This window comes from Cynocephalus volans, chromosome 10 (genome assembly GCF_027409185.1).
Source record: "Cynocephalus volans isolate mCynVol1 chromosome 10, mCynVol1.pri, whole genome shotgun sequence".
Taxonomy (NCBI): domain Eukaryota; kingdom Metazoa; phylum Chordata; class Mammalia; order Dermoptera; family Cynocephalidae; genus Cynocephalus; species Cynocephalus volans.
This window is the reverse complement of record NC_084469.1, coordinates 88,753,568-88,770,841: the sequence shown is the minus strand read 5'-3', so window position 1 is coordinate 88,770,841 and position 17,274 is coordinate 88,753,568. Positions and strand designations below refer to the sequence as shown.

Sequence of the window (17,274 nt, the reverse complement as noted above, 5' to 3'; positions counted from 1 at the left end):
AGTAGCTGGAGGGGTTGTTCTGGCTCAGGACGCTGTTGACAGGAGCCCAGCTCAGCCTTCTGGAAGAAACTAAGCCCCTCATATCCCCCTCTGAGCCTCAGTTTATTCATGTGTGAGTAGAGACAGCATACACATGTCAGGATGACACGTGGCAGTAGAAGGGATGTGTAGGAGCCTAAGTGCTGAGCCAATGTACCCTCTCTCCAGGGGCCTGGGCCAGCAGCTCAGGGGCAGGAGCCTGCAGGGGTGATGCCTGAAATGGCCACAGAGGCAGGCTGGTAGCACTGCCACTCACCACCCCCCAACCCCCCTCCCCAGCTGGCCTGACCACACTGACCCACCAAACCTGTTTCACCCCCAGCTGCAGTGAGCCCCACAAACCATGGGCTGGTGTCTGTGGGGCTGTGCTGTGCTGCCTCTGGGCAGTAGCTTGTCAGGCAGTGGCTGGGCCCTACCATGCCCAGGGCTGGCAGGGTCAGAACAGAGCTCAGTTACCCTGCTACAGGCCTGGGCGCCAAGGCCATGCAGCAACATTGACAGGGCCCTCCTGTCTGTGTGTGTCTGTCACCCTCGTCCTGATCCCATGAGATAGGTGCCTTGCTCCCAGTGTTTGTGCAGGGTGACTGAGACACAGGAGGATACTAGGCTCAGGTGTGGAGCCAAAGGGATTTGGAGAGGAGGTTGGCTGCCTCGGACTCGGCTTGATTGGAGACTAGGGAAAGACAGGGCAGGAGCCCTGCTGCCTGCCTGCCATGACCAAGCCCCAGGTATCCCCAGGGAGAGACCACCTGGCCTTTTCAGGAACTCCCACCTTGTGAAACTATTTCTAAAGCTCTTTGACCCTGTGGCCCATCCTGATTGAGTCAGGACGCCAGGCCCCAGGAGCCCATTCCCAGGGCAGAGGCAGAGACCAGCCATACTAGCGGGACCCTGCTGTCCTGGGAGCAGCTCAGACCAGCTGGACGGCCCTGCGCCAGAGCCACGTGGCCTTGCATTTCTTCCTCCGTGAGCTCTGTACACCCCAGAGGAAGGGGTTGCTTCTCCACTCTCTTTATCTGCCTTAAAGACGGTCCTCACCCCATGAGAGACCAGTCCCGGCTGTATTCCTGGGGTTGCCCCTGACAAGGGTGAGTCCAGGCCAGGGCACTGTACACATCAGTCCTCCCCACAGCCCAATGCCATGGCCTCAGCCCTCCTGGGCAGCATGCAGCACGTGCGTCTCCCAGGGGCAGCTCTATAGCAGGAGTGATCCAGCGAAGCTCACGGATGTTAATGCCAAGCCCAAATTGGTGATTTTATTTTTCTAGTGCTAACTTTGAAATGTAGCCAGTGGAATAATTATGAGTTTATTATAGTCAATTTTTTATGCAGCATTTAGAACAACATGTTTTGTTGATTACAGCTACTGCCAGATTGCTGGCAGCATTTATAATCCATTGTTTTATTGAAATTGATCTGCCAAGCGCCTACTGCATTCGGTAAATAATAAATCACTCTGTTATCCCAACATAAAGGCACAATACTTTATCACAAGGTGTGAAACCAAAATAGGAACATAGTGCAGAATTTTTCCTGAAACCGAGAGCCCCCCAGCACAGTGTGTGTATTTCAGGCTCCCATTGCAGTGGTGTGCTCTGGGCCCCGGTTCTTTGACACTGGGTAAAAATGCCCCAGAGATATTTTAACATTTAGCGATGAGGCTCTTTGTGGAGTCAGAGGTGATCCAGAGCAGTCAGACTATCCTGGGCACAGTGGGGAGGGGATCCCGTCCCTCCACAGGCCCAGGTATGGGCACCCCTCTGAGCTTCAGTCTTTCTATCCATCACTGGGGGGTAACGTAACACCCAGCTTGGGGCAGGCTTCAGGGATCATCAGTGCACCATGCAGGCCCTCAGCGGGTGAGACCAGCAGCAATGGTGGCCATCCCCAGAGCCAGGCAGGCCAGGCCACCTCCTGCTTGCGTTCTGGGCCCCTGGAGCCAACCTCCCAGTGGCTGGTTCTGTGGCAGAGGCTAAAGGTGAGAGCCACAGAGAGCACCAGCCAGGCCTGGTTTGTTCGCAGCCAGCTCTTGAGTCACATGACCTTCCTGTTCTGTGTTTTCAGCCCCCAAATTGTCCTCTGTGATGTGCGCCAGGAGGGCCTTGAGGCTGGCCAGGCCTGCCTCCCACTCCTCTGTCCTTACAATACCAGGGCTTCCCTGGAGCCGAGCTGGGCTGGGCCACTTTGGCTACAATCACTGCCTGCGAGGGCCTGTAACTTGGACACTCTGGGTTTTTTTTCAGGCCATGCTGGTCAGCCCAGAACTGCGTATTTTGAGGGCTGTTCCTCACATCACGCCTGTGGCCCCTTGGGCCCCTTCCCGTTTCTGGGCCAGATCCTGCCACATACCCTCTGCGTGAGGGTGAGGAATGGGGCTTTGCTGTGACTTCAGACCCCTGGGGCCTTTCCCCTGGCTTGGTTCAGAGCCACAAGGCCTTGTGTGGGGCCTGCAGCCATGAAGCCTCTGGGGTTTTGCTGTTGGCTCTCACAGCCCTTTTCCGCTGTGCCCCTGGTGGTCACCATGAACCCCATCACAAAGTCACTGATCCAGAGGAGCCATTAGTTGCTTTCTGCTTTCCTTCTTAAGGCAAGCAGACAGACCTCCTAAAACAGTTACAAAAGTATGGCATGCTTGCTCCTTAATGCTTTCAGCGTGATCACATGAGGGGTATGGCTAAGGTCATCAGAGGCCCATCCTAAATGGAAGGCCTGAGCAGGTGGGTGTGAGCACAGATGTGGCCAGGATTAGTCGCCCTCATGCACTGCCCGTCCAGACTGGGCTTTGGACACCAGAGCCGTCAAGGTAGAAGCGCTGAAGGCCAGCCAGCTGCCCGTGGGCCACCAGGGTGCGCCATCGCCCGTGTTTCGGAAAGCAGTGCAGTGGGTTGGGCCTGCTTCTGTGCTGGATTCCCAGTCTGGGTCTGTGTCTGGCCTGGCAGCACTCATCTGCCCTGGACCCCTTGGCAGGCTGACCCCAGGGTGGGGGGAGAGAGGGGCACAGGGTGTGCTGAATTAGAAAGCAGCTGGAACAGCCCTCATCACCTGCCACCTCCTACCTGTCCCACCAGCAGATCAGGTTGAGGGGAGGAGAGGGCTGTGGTCCCTCTCAGAACTGTCTAGAGCACAGATCCAAGGATGCCCCAGGCCTGGGTTACCCAACTGCAGGCAGGATGTGGCTGGTGGGCAGTGAGCCAGGCCTTCCAGTGCTGGCCAGAAGAGGGCAGCATTATCTCAGGACATCTGGGACAGGCCTCACCCCTGCTGGGTAGTCCCTGGGCATGGGAGGTGGGGGACCAGCTCAGCTGAGGAGGACAAGCCTGTCCCAACCCCCATACTCAGCAGCTTTCCAGGGTCCTCTTCCCTCCTTCCCTGCCATGGGCCTAAGCCCCCATCTGTCTCCCTGTTCTGATGATGGCTAGCTAGAAGCCATAAAGACCAGCAAAGGTGAAGACAGAGCTCATCATCACCAAAACCCAACTTCTCTCTGCCTAGAGAAATAAGGGTGACCGGGTTCCACCCCAGGAAGGCTCTTGAAGGCACTCTGAGCTGTTGGTGGCATGTCTCTGGCACGTGCCATTCCCACTGCAGTGTCACTTCCTGAGCCAGGGTGGCATCAGGGCCCCCTCTGCACAGCCAACTCCATCAGACATGCCAGCACTCACCCCTGTAGGCTGCAGGTGCCCGCTCACCCAGGGTCTCAGCAGTATCTCTTAAGCCCTGCAGGCTGGGCTGGGGCAATTCTGCCCATTCCTGGGTGGCCACTCGGTCTGAGTCCCTCTGGCATCTGCTTACTGCGGCTCCCACAGGAGGCAAATCTGTGCCTGGGGACTCTTCCCAGCCAGCAGAGGGGCTAGGGCAAGATGGGCCTCCAAGCCCCACTTCACCTTGTGCCTGAGCCTTACAGGGATTTAGAGTACAAGGCAGACCCTCCCTGCCTTGCTCTTCCTTCTCAGGAATTCCTAGTTGTCACCAGCCAGCCCCGTCCTGAGCATTTCTTGCTCGTAAGGACAAGCCCAGTCCTTGGGGCAAGGGAATACTCTCAGGAGGACACAGGCCCTGGTCAGCCATCTGTGCAGACCAGTTGGCCATGGCCTTCGCAGTTGCATCCCAGGTAGAAGTATCCTTTACATTCCAACCCAGCACTCATGCGCGTACATATGCCCTGACTACAGCCACATTCCCTTCCCACGTGTTTCTGTCCGCTCTGTTTAATTTGTTAAAGTTTTGTAGCCACACCCTACTCAGTTGCTGTCGTGACCACAGTTTAAAAACACTAGCCAGACAGCCCAGGTGCTTGCAGACATCATGAGACACTGGTCACCAAAAAAGTGAAATGAAGTGTGTGCTGTGCACATGAGGCCATCTTTGTCACTCCCTGTAGAAGCTGCTGCCCTGACGCCTGGCCCTTGCCCTACTCTGCTCTGATGGCACCAAGCCCTCAGAGTGGGCAGCAGCTGCGCCCCAGCCGCCATGTAGTGCTTTGCCTGGGCTCTACCCTGCTGCCCTGCCTCTCTCCACATCATCCGTAAAATGTCAACACCGTTTCCCTCTGACTGCACAGGAGGCCCACAGCACATGGCAGCTCTTGTCATTGTGTGCACCAGGGTTTGCTGATTCTGGGTACTGGGTACCTGGAAACTGCTGCTGTAGTGGGTGGTTGCACAGGCAACTTTCCTGGCTGCTCAGACCTCCCAGGAGCAGCCATCCCATGGCTGGGTTGAGTTCAGCAGAGGTGCCTGGGAAGGCACCGGGGAGAGGTCCATGTGGGGGGGGTAAGCCCGTGGCACTGGAGGACTCCGAGTGATGGCCTTTGTCCCTGCTGGCCCCACCTGGAGCTTGGCACTCCATGGAAGGCCTGGCTGGGAGCTGGGAATAGGCAAGCCTGCCCCTGTGCCAGGAAGACCAAAGCCCGTGCCTTGTCTGCAGGGGCTGCCCACTGCAGCAGATGAATGGAAAAGTTATCTGTATGCCTTCTTTCTATCTAACGCTGAGGTCTGAAGGGAAGCAAGAGCTTCCTGCCGCTCAGAAATCCCCCAGCCTGGCCTGAGACACAGACTGAGGTGGCTGCACTTTGGTGTCTGAAATCCTCCTGCAACCCTGAACACACATGTGTAAGATGTCATTCTTGGGGGAGAAGCAGCTAAGTTTTGTGCCATATACTCAGGATATTAAAATGGAGCTACAAACCGAGTACAAAGTGGTCCTTGTATAAACATTGCAGCATGTCCCCAAAACTGTTCCCAAGTATATATCACTGGCCAAACCATCTCCAAGTCCCTCTGCCTGTGGGCTGGCCAGTCCCTGCAGTGGGGCTGGAAGAGTTGAGGGGAGTCTGGGGAGGGTCTGGGTGGGCCAATGATGGCAGGTAGCCCAGGCCTGAAGCTGCCCGGGAAGAGCCTACAGAAGGCAGAAACTTCCATCCCAGCCAGAAACAGCCATGTGAATGCATGTGAGGGATGAGACGCTAGCTTATTGCTTGGAGATGTGTAACATCACCCCAGATGTCTTAGATTATCACACGGATTCACTCGGCCAAAGATGGTAGTGTCCCTGGTGGGTGTCCCCAGGCAGCCAGGAAGGAAGGATCCTGCATTTTCGATTGAGCCAAAGTATGACCGAATTCTCCATAGTCAGCTTGCATCAGAGGACAGATGGAGCACACACAGAGGAGCAGGAGGGAGATGATTTATAAAAGAGATGGCTGTTGTCCCTGGATTCTAGAATGGCTTGAGTCTGAATCACTTGTGCATGTAGAAACTCTGAGGGGGATTTAAAAAAAAAAAAAAAAGCAGAGAAAGATAGGGAACTGAGAGCACGAAAATAGACCTTAGCCCTGTGCTGAGTGTCACAGGGCAGGATGGAGCTCCCGGCTGGGTGTATACTTCCTTCTCCAGAAAGCGGATGAGTTTAACACAGAAAATATAGTTGGTCTTCTAGAATCTGAAAGATAAAGCCAGCCTGGCTGAGGAAATACAAACACCTACCATCCTACACTTTCTGTTTTATTAAGAAACGTTTGGAGAACTTGTTTGGGTCTTGTCAGCACTGGAGAAGAATCTTTTTATTGTTGTAGAGGATTCCAGCATTTGGTGCATTCTTGTGGGCTTCCTGGTTTTTTAAATAGTTCGATTTCTGTTTTTGTTTTGTTTTTTTTAATTTCAGCACAGTCTAATAGAATTTTCTGCTTGGGGGTGCTGTTGCAGGTTGTCCTCTGATGTGGCACCTTTCAGGAATCTGTGTCCCCCACACTCCTGGCTCTGTCCTGTCTGTTCAGGCCTCCCTTGGATGTTCTAAACAAACCATTCTCCTTTGTTGATTCTGAGGAGCCTAAATGAAAAGGCTGTGCTATCCCAGGCCAGAGTGGGCCACGACCCCATGCAGCTCCATTCCCCCATGGATGTCTGCATGCTGGTCCCAAGACGACACAGCCTGCAGCATGGTAGGATCCCCATTTTCAAGATGGGAAAACTGAGACCCTGAAGGCTGAGTGCCAGAGCCAGGACAAGAGAGCAGACTGCTGGGCTCTGAGTTGCTTATCTCTCTGACTTGGGAATTTGTTGGACCAGTGCCCAGAGCCTTAGTTACCTTCCAATTGGGGCTTAGGTGTGCCCCACCATCCTGACCAGCTCTGGGGGGGATGTGCTTCATGTAGGAGTAAACCAACGGGCACCTGTTGATACCGCCTCGCATCTGGAGCCTCCCAAGGACCAGGCACCTGGGTGTGTCTGCTCAGGGTCTTTCTCTGTCATCTTCACACAACTGGGCTTGAGGGGGTCACCCTCAGACGAGGCACAAATCCCCTGCTTTGCCTGCTCCAGGCAGGGTCCCCGCAGAGTCTGTGACTTTGACCCAAATCTTTCCCCCACCCCCTGAGAATCACCTGAGGTATTATCTGGTGCTTTCTGCACTGTTGACACTGTTTATGGTGTTTTGCAATCAGAAAAGACAGGAGATTAAAAAGTACCAGGATGGGGACTTTGGATTCCAGCAAAGCATCCAGGGATCCTGAGCATTTACATCTGTTTCTGTGGGGTAGCTAGTGCTGCCTGTCAGGCTACATAGCCCAGCTCTTTGCTCCACACCTAGGGCCCGGGTCGTCCACCCCCCTGCTCTGTTCCACAGAATAGGAGGCCTCTAAAGGCAGGTGCGTGGCAGCTTCTGTAACATTTGTTGAAAGGCTATACCACTGAAGTCTGGATTTGTGGGGGAGGCCCCTGTAAAGGAAGCCACAGCAGTGGCCCTGGGCTCAGATCTGCTGGGAATTGTACGGCTGCAGGCTGACCCCCACGGGAAGCTGAGGATGGAGTTGGCCCTGTGCAGAGCTGGGCTCTAGCCAGTCCACAGGGGCAGCTCCCACTTCCTCAGCTCCTCCTGGCTCTGTGGTCACCTAAAGAGGCAGCAGCATTCCAAGTCTGGGGCCGGACAGTGTCCCTCAGCCAGTTTTGTCACATCAGTGTTGTGACTTGGCCATGACCCCATGAAGGGGCTGGGTGGGCTGGTGGGTTCCTTCTCTGTGTCTGCTGTGAGCAGCCTCTGGTGTGCCAAGGTGGGAGAAGATGGGGAGAGGGTGCTCCATCTGTTCCCCTCTTTGCCTCTTATCTGGGCACCGCCCTTGCCTGCTTGGGTGACCCCGTGCCAGAGGGGCAGGGGACACATCAGTGTCATGAGAGCCAGACTTGGACCCCACAGATCTTCCCATGTCCTGTCTCATTCTACCTCGAGTGAACACGGTGGGATTCTTCTCTGCCCTTGACCAGAGAGGACCCACGGCTCTCTGTGCAGCAAGAGCTGGTCCTGCTTCTCCTTCCCAGCCCCGCTGCACCAGGGGCCCTGTCACAGGGTGTCCAGAGGGGCTGGCTCCGCGGCCATCCTCCTGACTTGGTAGCCTCCCTGTCTGTCCCCCTACCGTCCTGCCTCTGCTGGCTTCCAGCCCCCAGGCCTCTCCCGTCCTCCCCCACTGCAGAGCCTCCCCATTCTCCACACCCCATCTATGCCCCGATGGTCCCTGCTCTGCCGCCGGGGGGTGCCGGGGTGCAAGGCAAGCAGGGTGCGGGGAGTCAGGTGGCAGCAGCAGCATCGTCCTAGCCCCCGGGGTTGTGTGACCAGATGGCACAGGAAAGCCTTGCTGGACATAAGGCTGTCCTCTGGCATTTCCTTCCTGCCCTTCCCCCAGGCCCCAGCAGGGCAGGTCGGTCCCACGCCAGTGAGGAGAGGGATAGTGTCGGACACCTTCCTCTGGCTGGGGGGCCTCGGAGCTGGAGCAGAGGCAGCAGCTGCCTGCTGAGCTTCCACCAGATGCTCAAGGGCCTGTGAGAGGCGGGTGCTGCACTTGGCCCACATTCTCTGCTGGGCAAGTGCATCTGTCCCAAGGCCATGGCCCAGCTCCTTTCCTCCTCTTCTCCCTCTCATGAGCCGAGCATTGCCTCAGCCTGTGCTGGGTTTGGGGCAGACCTGGGAGAGGCTGTTGGGATGCTAGTATGGAGGCCAGCTGGCAGGTGGGGTCCTGGGGACATTTCTGCCTCCCTTAGTTCTCCAGGTGAGTCCCCAGAGTTGGGCCCACTGAGGCCAGGCCCTGGAGGGCAGGAGTCATCTGCACAGACAGCTCCCCTGCCCTCAGCCTTCCCTACTTAGGCTGAGCCCAGCACACCTGTTTTTCCTGGGAACAGAGGTCTCCATGATGGTTCTGTGTTTCTTTGCTGCTCATGCACCTGTGGGAGATATCAGGGCAGGAGCTACCTATACTGATAGTGTCGCAAGATGGGGTGGCCTCAGAACCCTGCTGCATCCAGGGCTGAGGCAAGCTGCCCTTTAGTCCCAGGGAAGGCAGTGGCTCCCCAAGTGCCCACCTGTCTCATGCACTCCTTTTTCCGCAGCCTGTTCGACATGGGCGGTGAGTATTGCCGCTACGCTTCCGACATCACCTGCTCCTTTCCTGCCAATGGCAAGTTCAGTGCGGACCAAAAGGCTATCTACGAGGCGGTGCTGCGGAGCTGCCGTGCTGTCATGAGTGCCATGAAGCCCGGTGAGGACATGGGTGGGCGGGGCCTGCTGGGGAGGCTCCACCTGGCGGGGATGGGGTGGGCACTTGTGTGGCAGGCGCCTGTAGGAAACAGGCCCTGCATTCTGTGACCTGAATTAATCCTCCCCCCTTTACCTGGCTGATAAGACTTGATGGTGTCAGGTCTCTAGGGTTACTTCTAGGAAACAGGGTTTAGTACCAAGCAGGGATAGAGCCAAGAAGTGGGGAGCTCAACCCAAGGTCACCCCATGTCCCATCCAGCTGCCTCCACCTGCACATCTCCCAACCCACACTGGCGACTGGGTTGTCATCATGTCCTGTGCCCCCTCTTGAAGCAGAGTTCACTCTAGGCAGGGCTTGGCCAGGTTTGGACACTGGCATGTGGTTAGACACTGGAGCGGGTTAAAGCACCACTCAGCGCTCTGGGACTTTAGACAGAAAGTTCTTCCTTTGGGTGGCTCGTCCCTTGTCTGTAAGTGGGGAGGTGGCAGCTATGGAGGATGTTAAACGATGAAAGGCAGCCGCAGCACTGCCTGGCACTGTCAGTGCTTTGTAGTGGTCACTGGCACGGCTGTGACAGTGGGGTCAAGTCTAGGCCTGGGCCTGGCATTTCCCGCTCTGGCAGCCAGCCTTGGCGACATGTCCTGCTCCTGTGCCCCCCACCCCTCCACCTTCATTATATCGCCTCCACACTCCCACTGGTCTTCCCCTTGTCGTCCCACCACATCGTGGTCATGGTCCAGCAGGGCAGGCAGATGAGGGCCTCTGGAAGGGAAACAGTGTGCCCCCAGCAAGGCTAACTCGCTGGCATTCCTTCTGGGAAGCTCTAGCTGTCTTCTTATGCTGGTTGGCTGCGCTCCTTGCTGGTGAGCCCCTGGGCCCTATGTCACCCTGAGATGAGTGGAATTCAGAACCTGCAGGATCAAACCCCAGCTCTGGTGTTGACTTTTTCTGCCCTGCAACAGTAAGAGACCCTTTCCCAGCAGCGTTGGGAGGTCCCTGACTTGTCACATTTCCTGGAGGGGAGAATTTAGGGACACGTTCTTGCTTCAAGCCCTCTAGGGCTTCAGAGCAGCCCACCCTATAGTCCTTGGAATCCTCAGAGCCGGAGCAGGATCCTGTGGGGTTGTCATGCACCAGTTACCCCCACGCCTGGCCCTCTGTGGACACGTGGCTCCAGGGACCACAGGCTGTAACCAGGTGATCTGTTTGGCTGCTGCCAGGCCCACCCTGGAGTATGGATAGGCTTTCTCTGCCTCTTGCTCTGTCTTGACAACTTGCCCACACCACCCCAGGCACAGCTGCCCTACAGCACCTGGATTCTGCATCTCAGGTTATAAGCAACAGAATGGTCTCCAACCAAGTTAGGTCATAAATTCACAGAAGTAGAAAAAGCAGGTCTGGGATGGAGCCAGAGCACAGCACAGAGGTTTAGTTTTTTTTTTTGAGGGAGTCGGAGTAAGCTCATGACCAGAATCATCTGGCCAGGGCCTGCCCTGGACATGCAGGCTCCAGCCGCCTTCTTCAACGTGGAGTCCCTCCATAAGGGTCGAAGTCAGAGAGCACCTAGTTGCTGGGTTCAGGTTGGAGCCTAGCTTCCAGCCCCTGATTCCTCCCATCCTCACTCACCACCTCCCACCACCGGCCCTGCAGTGTTTCAGAGAGGCAAGCAGCCCCCTGCAGACCTTCATGAGTAGGGGCAGCTCAGGCATCCCCCATAAGCCATGTGGGGTGCGGTCACTGTGGGCAGAAGAGATGGCACAGTAGAGCCCCACAGCGAGGCTTCAGAGTCCAGAATGCAGGCCTGAGACTTGGATCCAGCCCCCACTCAGCTCCCTGCTGGCAGTGTGCCTTACTCAAGCCCTTCAGTCTCTGCATGCCCTAAATGGTCCAGGAATAGTCCTCTACCCTGTCCCAAAGCACAGTCCACTCTGGGGCAGGCTTGGCCAGCTCTAGACACTGGCATCTGGTTAGTCATTGGGGTGCCCTCTTGTTAAGGGCCCACAGAGCTGGCTGCAGCCAAGTGTCTCTTCGGTGTTTGGGGAGTAGTGAACAGAGGCTGCGGGACCATCTGGGGCTCTGGCTGTGACAGGCCTTGAAGTCTGGATTCAGATCATACTAAATTCAGGGGACTGTGGTGGTCAGATTTGTGTGCCTCCAAGGAGACTTTGCTTAAAAAAAGAAAAAGATCCTGAGCCCCAGAACTCAGGATGTGAGTAAAAGCACCAGCATGTGGCCTCATGCAGACCCAGAACTTGATGGCTCAGCGTTTGGCTGAACAGTCCCCTGTGCTGTGACCCCACAGCCAGTTGTTGGGAGGAGTTACAGCCGCGATCACTGGGCCAAGTGTTGCTTTGGAGGGTCCTCAGCAACTGTCGTTTCCAGAAGAGGCAAAGAGGGAGCAGGCCTTCCGGATGGCCACAGTCTAGCCCTAAGAGCCCCTGCCAGAGGCTAAGCCATGGAGGGACACTGGGGGCAACACCAGGCCCCAGCCCACACCCTCACTTGTCCAGCAAGAACAGAGCATGATCCAAGCACAGGAACTCAGACATGCCCCAAAAGGAAGACGAAGAAGGAAAACCTTAAAGTAAATAAACTCCTGATGGGATGACGGTGTTGACTCTCCTGGTTTAGTGGCTGCAGAAGAAAACAGCATTTTGTGCTGAAGTGTTTATTTAAAAAGCAGCAGCCTCCACTAAGTATTAACAGGGGGAGTCTCCAGCACCGCTTGTTGCATGGAAACAAAAGCACAGGTGTGGCCAGTGTGCCCCACTTGTGTAAAAGGAAGTGGGGCAAGAATGTGGATTCGCACGTGCTTGTAAAATCCACGAAGGAAGTACAAGGAGGGATGGGGGAGAGTGCCCACTGTGTCCCTTTTCATTCTCTGACCGTCAGACCACGGGGTCCATCACCTATTCGCTGTTTCATCGAGCAGGCCAGCAGCAGTCACCGAGAGGTGCCTCTCCTCTCTGTACGCCAGGAATAAGAAGTTCTTGTTCCATTTCACATACCATCAGTCAGCCGGGTGGTCAGGACTGCAGATGCAGCGGGAGGCCCTGGTGGTGGAAGTGGGCCGTGGCGTGCCGTCCCACACCTGCCGCCGAGGGCCCTCTGCTGACAGCCTCTGGGGTGGGTGGGTCTTTCCTCACCACGCTCCCCGCGGATGCCACTCTCTGCAGCCGTGCGGTGGTGGCCTGTGTCGTTACATAGGTTGAGCAAGCTGTGTCACCTTCATTTTAGTGATGTCTTCAAACATCCATGGACAGCTGTGAGATGTAGAGGTCCAGGAAGTCGAAGCCCCAGGCTGGAAGGGGCTGCTGCTTCCAGCAGCCAAAGTGCTGTCTGTGAGGGGGCCGTGGCCCACCTGACCCCAGTGGGCCCCGTGCACCCGAACATCATGTCGAGGAGCACAGTAGTGGTCAGCATGGTCTGGTCTATCAGGAAGCAGGGACGGGGCCCGCTTGGACCCAAGCCTGCCACCAGGCCACAGCAAAGGACAGAATTGCCTCCCGCACTCCACACTGAAGATAGAGCCGGAAGGGCCGGGACTTGGAATGAAGCCGAGGCCTGGGGGGTGTTTGGCGGGATGTTCAGCAGGTGGGGGGTTGGGAAGACATTGTCTCCCCTGGGCTCTGTTTACTTCAGAGCTCCAGGCTTCCAGTCCTGGATGCTGCTTACCCCTTGCCCTGTGCTGAGACACGGTGGCTGAGTCCTAGCCGACTCCAGCTGCCCACCCACCCACAGGAAAGCCTGCTGGGGCCTGTGCAGGATGTGGGTGGCACCCCCACAGTTGTTGTCCTGGCCAGCTCAGTGACCCAACTCAGCAACGTCAGTTGTGTGCGGAAAGTGGCCAGTCCTACGGACAAGTCCTCAAGGCCCCCCACATCTCACTGAGAAAGGCCCAGATCTGGGTCCCCGCATTCACCTGGTAACTTGTCCCGAGGGGCTGCCTGCTCAGGCCAGCTCTGAGGGCAGACACAAGGCCTCAGGCCTGGCCAGGGGTGGTGGGAGTGACCAGGCCAAGGTCAGCTGAGCTGGTGTCTTCAGAACATACGAGGCTGGTCCACCCCCATCCCCACTCCTGCCCACATCTGGGCTTTTCTGCCTAGCGCTGCCTGGCACAGGCTGAGCCTGCTCTGGTGCCTGGAGGATCCCATGCATGAGGGGATGGAGCAGAGCCCCAGGCAGCACCTCCACACACATGCATGCTCTACCACCCAGACTGAGATTGTGACGCACTGATGGTCCCCAAGGGCTGAGCTTACTCCAAATGGGTCACACAGAGTGCCGGCCTGGCAAGCCTGTTCTGTGCCCACAGAACTGCTCTCCAGATGGGGGCAGGTCACCTCCCCATAGCATCATGGAGGCCGTGGCCAGGTCAGCCCCCTGCCTTGTCCCAGTGGAAATGCCCCTGGTTTGTGGGTTGAGCTCCAGTGCCAAGACAAACCCCCACTGAGACTGCCCGACTACTTCCTGTGACCTTCCAGGGAAGAGTAAATAAAGGCAAGCAGGAAATCACACAATGATGCCCAGAGGAGAGGCAGAAATTAATGATCAGGATACACATGGAGCCTGGTGGCTACAGCCCCAAGGGAACTGAGGAATGCAGGCCTTGGCCCCAACACGGGGCCCGAGGGGGAGCATTCCTCACTGTCACTCAGAGACAGGGAAGGAGGGCTGGACTCGCTCTGACGGGATGCTGGCGGTCCAGGAGTCTGCACGAAGGTGGCCAGGCCAGGCAGCTGCAGCACCTGGGAGGATCCATCCATGGGAGGCTGTGGACGTGTATTGGCTCTCGCCAGGTGGGATTAAAGACCACCATAGCTTCTGTGTCAGGCAAGCAGCCCACCCCGTGCAGTCTGCCCTGTGTCCGTGGGCCCCAGCAGTCAGGAGGGGAGGAGGGAGGAGGTGCTGCTGGGGTGAGCCAGGTGTCTGAGCTGGCCACAGCTGCAAGGCCATTCCCATAAGCAACACAACTGTCCTGGTCCTGCAGACTTATGGTCCCTCCTGCCTCCCTGAAGCCTGGTGGGACCCCGACTCTGAGGTCCATGCACACATCGCCTGCAAGCCCCCAAGCCTCTTGCAGTCTGGCTTCCACTTCCCAGCACCTTGCCCACCCTGGCCTCCCCCTGCCCTGGACTGCTGGCCCTCACCTCCTCCTGCCCCTACCCCCATGTACCCCCCACCACTGGGGGCCCCACTCCTATCATGGTCTGTAAAAGCAGTTGTGTCACATGCTATGTGACACCTCCATTATTCCATGTACAACCTGTGTAGTTGTGTGCAACACCCACTGCTCCCAACTCTGTTCCTGGGCCTCAGGGTCCTGGCCATTGTGGGGAATGCTGCCAACATGAAGTCAGAGGAGGGGCTCTTGGTGGCAGGAAGTGCCCCTGCCCCCAGAATAGACCTGATGACAAGAGAGGATCACAGAGCTGCAGGATGGCCCAGTAGGAGAGGGACACAGCACCACCAGCCCCACCTGATCTGATATGTGTCACCTGTGGACCCATGGTCAGGGGGCACCTTTGCCAGATGGGCAGCGGCTGAGTGACTGGTCTTCCCCTCAGGTCTTGTCCTTAAGTCTTTGTCTCTAAGTGCGGAATGCAGGGGGTCGGGCAGACAGAGGTACAGGAACCATGTGTCACCCCAGCTATGGGTGCCCTCTGTGGCAGGAGGCGGGAGGGCTGTCTTTGGTGTGGGCTCTTTGTCCACCCCTCCTGCTGGCTATGGGGTGGGCGGTGGGCAAGTTCCCCATCCTCCTTGGCCTCTGTTTACTCCCTCACAGTGCTCTGCCAGGGAGTATGCACAAGGCAGCCACGCTTGCCCCAGCATCGAGGCGCCTGCAGCTTGGCCCTTGTGCAGGGCAAGCGGGTCCTCAGAGGTTCTGGCAGCAGATGGGGGTCTACTCACCCCCGTGCAGGATAGGGTGAACTGGAGTCCCTTAGCCCCACGCCAGCTCAGCTTGCCAGGCAGCCTATGGGGCCTGCCCTGGGACCCCAGCCCTGAGCCTTCCCTCCGGCACCCCCAGGGCCTGGCTCACACACCATCCATCCCCTGAGGGTCACTGTCTGTGGATGAAGCGAGCTCTTTGTCTGGAAGGAGCTCTGAGGATCCAGCACATGGGGCCCTCTGGGAGCCCCCTGGGCTGTCACACTCTGGGCAGGAGGCCTTCTGGCTGTGATGGATGCTACAGAGGCTCCAAGGAGCCACCGGGGCCCCAGGCCCTGCAGGAGAGGGTTCTGTCTAGGGGGAACCAGGTAAGCACAGAGCAGCCGGTAACCTGGCGCTTCTCTGGATATGTCTTATGGCCTGGGCACCAAGGGGCTCTTGTTTCTCTGAGCCCAAACGTTTCATGAGGCAGACGTGGGCCACTAACCCAGAGGTTCCTCTGCCCACCGTGGGGTCAGAGTACACAAAGGAGCAAGGTGGGGCCCCCCGGAATCGCGAGCCTGTGGGTCACAGCACTAGCTACAAGAGAGGCACGAGGGGCTGAGGCTGCTGCTCACTGCTGCTGTGTCCAGGCACGGAGCAGGGCACAGAAGCCATAACCAGACCCCAGCCGGGCCACCACACTGCGTGTGGTGGAGGCACTCTGGCAGCACAGGAAGGGGCAGTCAGAGAGGGCTTCCTGGAGCAAGCACCTCAACCCAGAGGCCCACAGGAAGGATGGCAGTGCGTCTCGGGAAAGGGGCTTGGAGGGGTGGTCCCAGCTAAGGGAAGAGCATGAGGAAAGCACAGCAAGCACTGGCTCTCAGGACCATTGGCCTCGATCTGGCTGCCACCTTGGTCTAGCTGCCCCACCAAGGAGCAGGTGAGAGATGAGGCTTGAGATGGAGGCCAGGCTCAAGAACCTGGGCTTTGTCCTCAACTAGGTATGGCTGGATCTGCCCCATGCTCTGAAGAGATGGCCCCAGTGTCCTTCCAAGCAGTATGCAGGATACAGCAGAGGGATGGGAACTGGGCAGGGCTCGGGGGGCAGTAGGGGGTCCGGTTGAAGAGATGTCTCAGGGAAGCTAGGACAAGACTTGATGCTTGATGGGAGGGGGTATGGGGCAGCTGGCACCCAGTCTCTGCAGTGTGCTTCCCACTGTGGCATCCCCAGGAAGGGTAGGCCTGGGGTCAGTGGTGCCTCTGGCTTTGACCAGTGGGTTCTGAGGTGCCCACAGGCTGCTGAGGGGGGCGGAGCCCAGAAGTCGGAGGGTGGGCCTTCCACCATGGGCTGGGCCTAGGCTGGCAGGGAGACCCTCAGGTTTGCGTCCAGTCTCTCAGCCTAGCCCCCGGACAGTAACCTTCACACACTTCAGGGGCCCCACACCCAGGCTGTGGGTGTCGTAACCACCATCCGGGCCAGACACTGGGGCCAAGATGCTGGAAGTTTAATCACTGTCACAACCCTAACCACACACAGGCAGAAACTCCCCACTCCCAGCCAAGAGAGCTGTGTGCAAGGCCTTCCCCGAGGGTGCACAGCGAAGAAGACTAGAGGCGCCGTGGGGGCCTCCAGGGCCGCATGCATGTCTGGGCGGGCACTGGCCAGCCCCCATGTAGGGCCACCACGGAGCATGATTTATACCTGATTCCCACCCGCTGCTGAGGCCAGGCCAAGACCACAGTCCCACTACTGAAGTTAGCCAGGTTTGAAGTCGGGCTGTGCTTCCTGGGGCTCCTCTTCAGTGACTGGGAAAGGCCTCTGTCCAAGAGAAATGAGTTGGACTGGGGTTGGGCTCAGCCACCGCCCAGGAAGCCCTTCCTCAGCCCCTATGCGCCAGGCTGCCTGATGGGGGCCGAGTTTGCAGAGCTCTTTCAGGGGGCTCATAGGACCTGAGGCTCTGAGTGAGAGCAGACCTGAGAGCATTTACTCCAGAACATTCTGTGCCAGGGAGCGGGGAGATCTAAGATCTGGTGGGCCCCACCCTTGGGAAACACTTCTGGCAGGGAGACAGGAGAAGCAAGAAAGCAGATCTGTCTAGGGGACCATCTCAGGCTGGAAGATGCAAGGAGAGAAGAGAAATAACCAGGACAGTGGGGAGTGACGGGGGAAGGTCTTTCCAGGGTGGCAGCCACTCTCATGCTGAGACCCCAGAGATGAGGAGTTGCAGGCCAAGTCTGGCACAAGCAACAGCAAAGGGTTTGACGTGGAAGACCTCAGTGCGCTGGAACAGAAGGCAGCCTGGCCTCTGGAGGATGCCACACGGGGAGGATAAGGTGGGGTG

The 17,274-nt window shown here is 57.5% G+C and overlaps 1 protein-coding gene across 1 annotated transcript in view; it reads left to right on the top strand.

Annotated features, from left to right (window-relative positions):
• Positions 1-17,274, top strand: part of PEPD (peptidase D) — a 120,640-nt gene that overhangs the window by 96,572 nt on the left and 6,794 nt on the right. Inside the window, exon 12 of the mRNA XM_063110564.1 lies at positions 8,913-9,061. Within this exon, the coding sequence (XP_062966634.1) occupies positions 8,913-9,061 (149 nt within the window). The remainder of the gene's footprint in view (positions 1-8,912; positions 9,062-17,274) is intronic.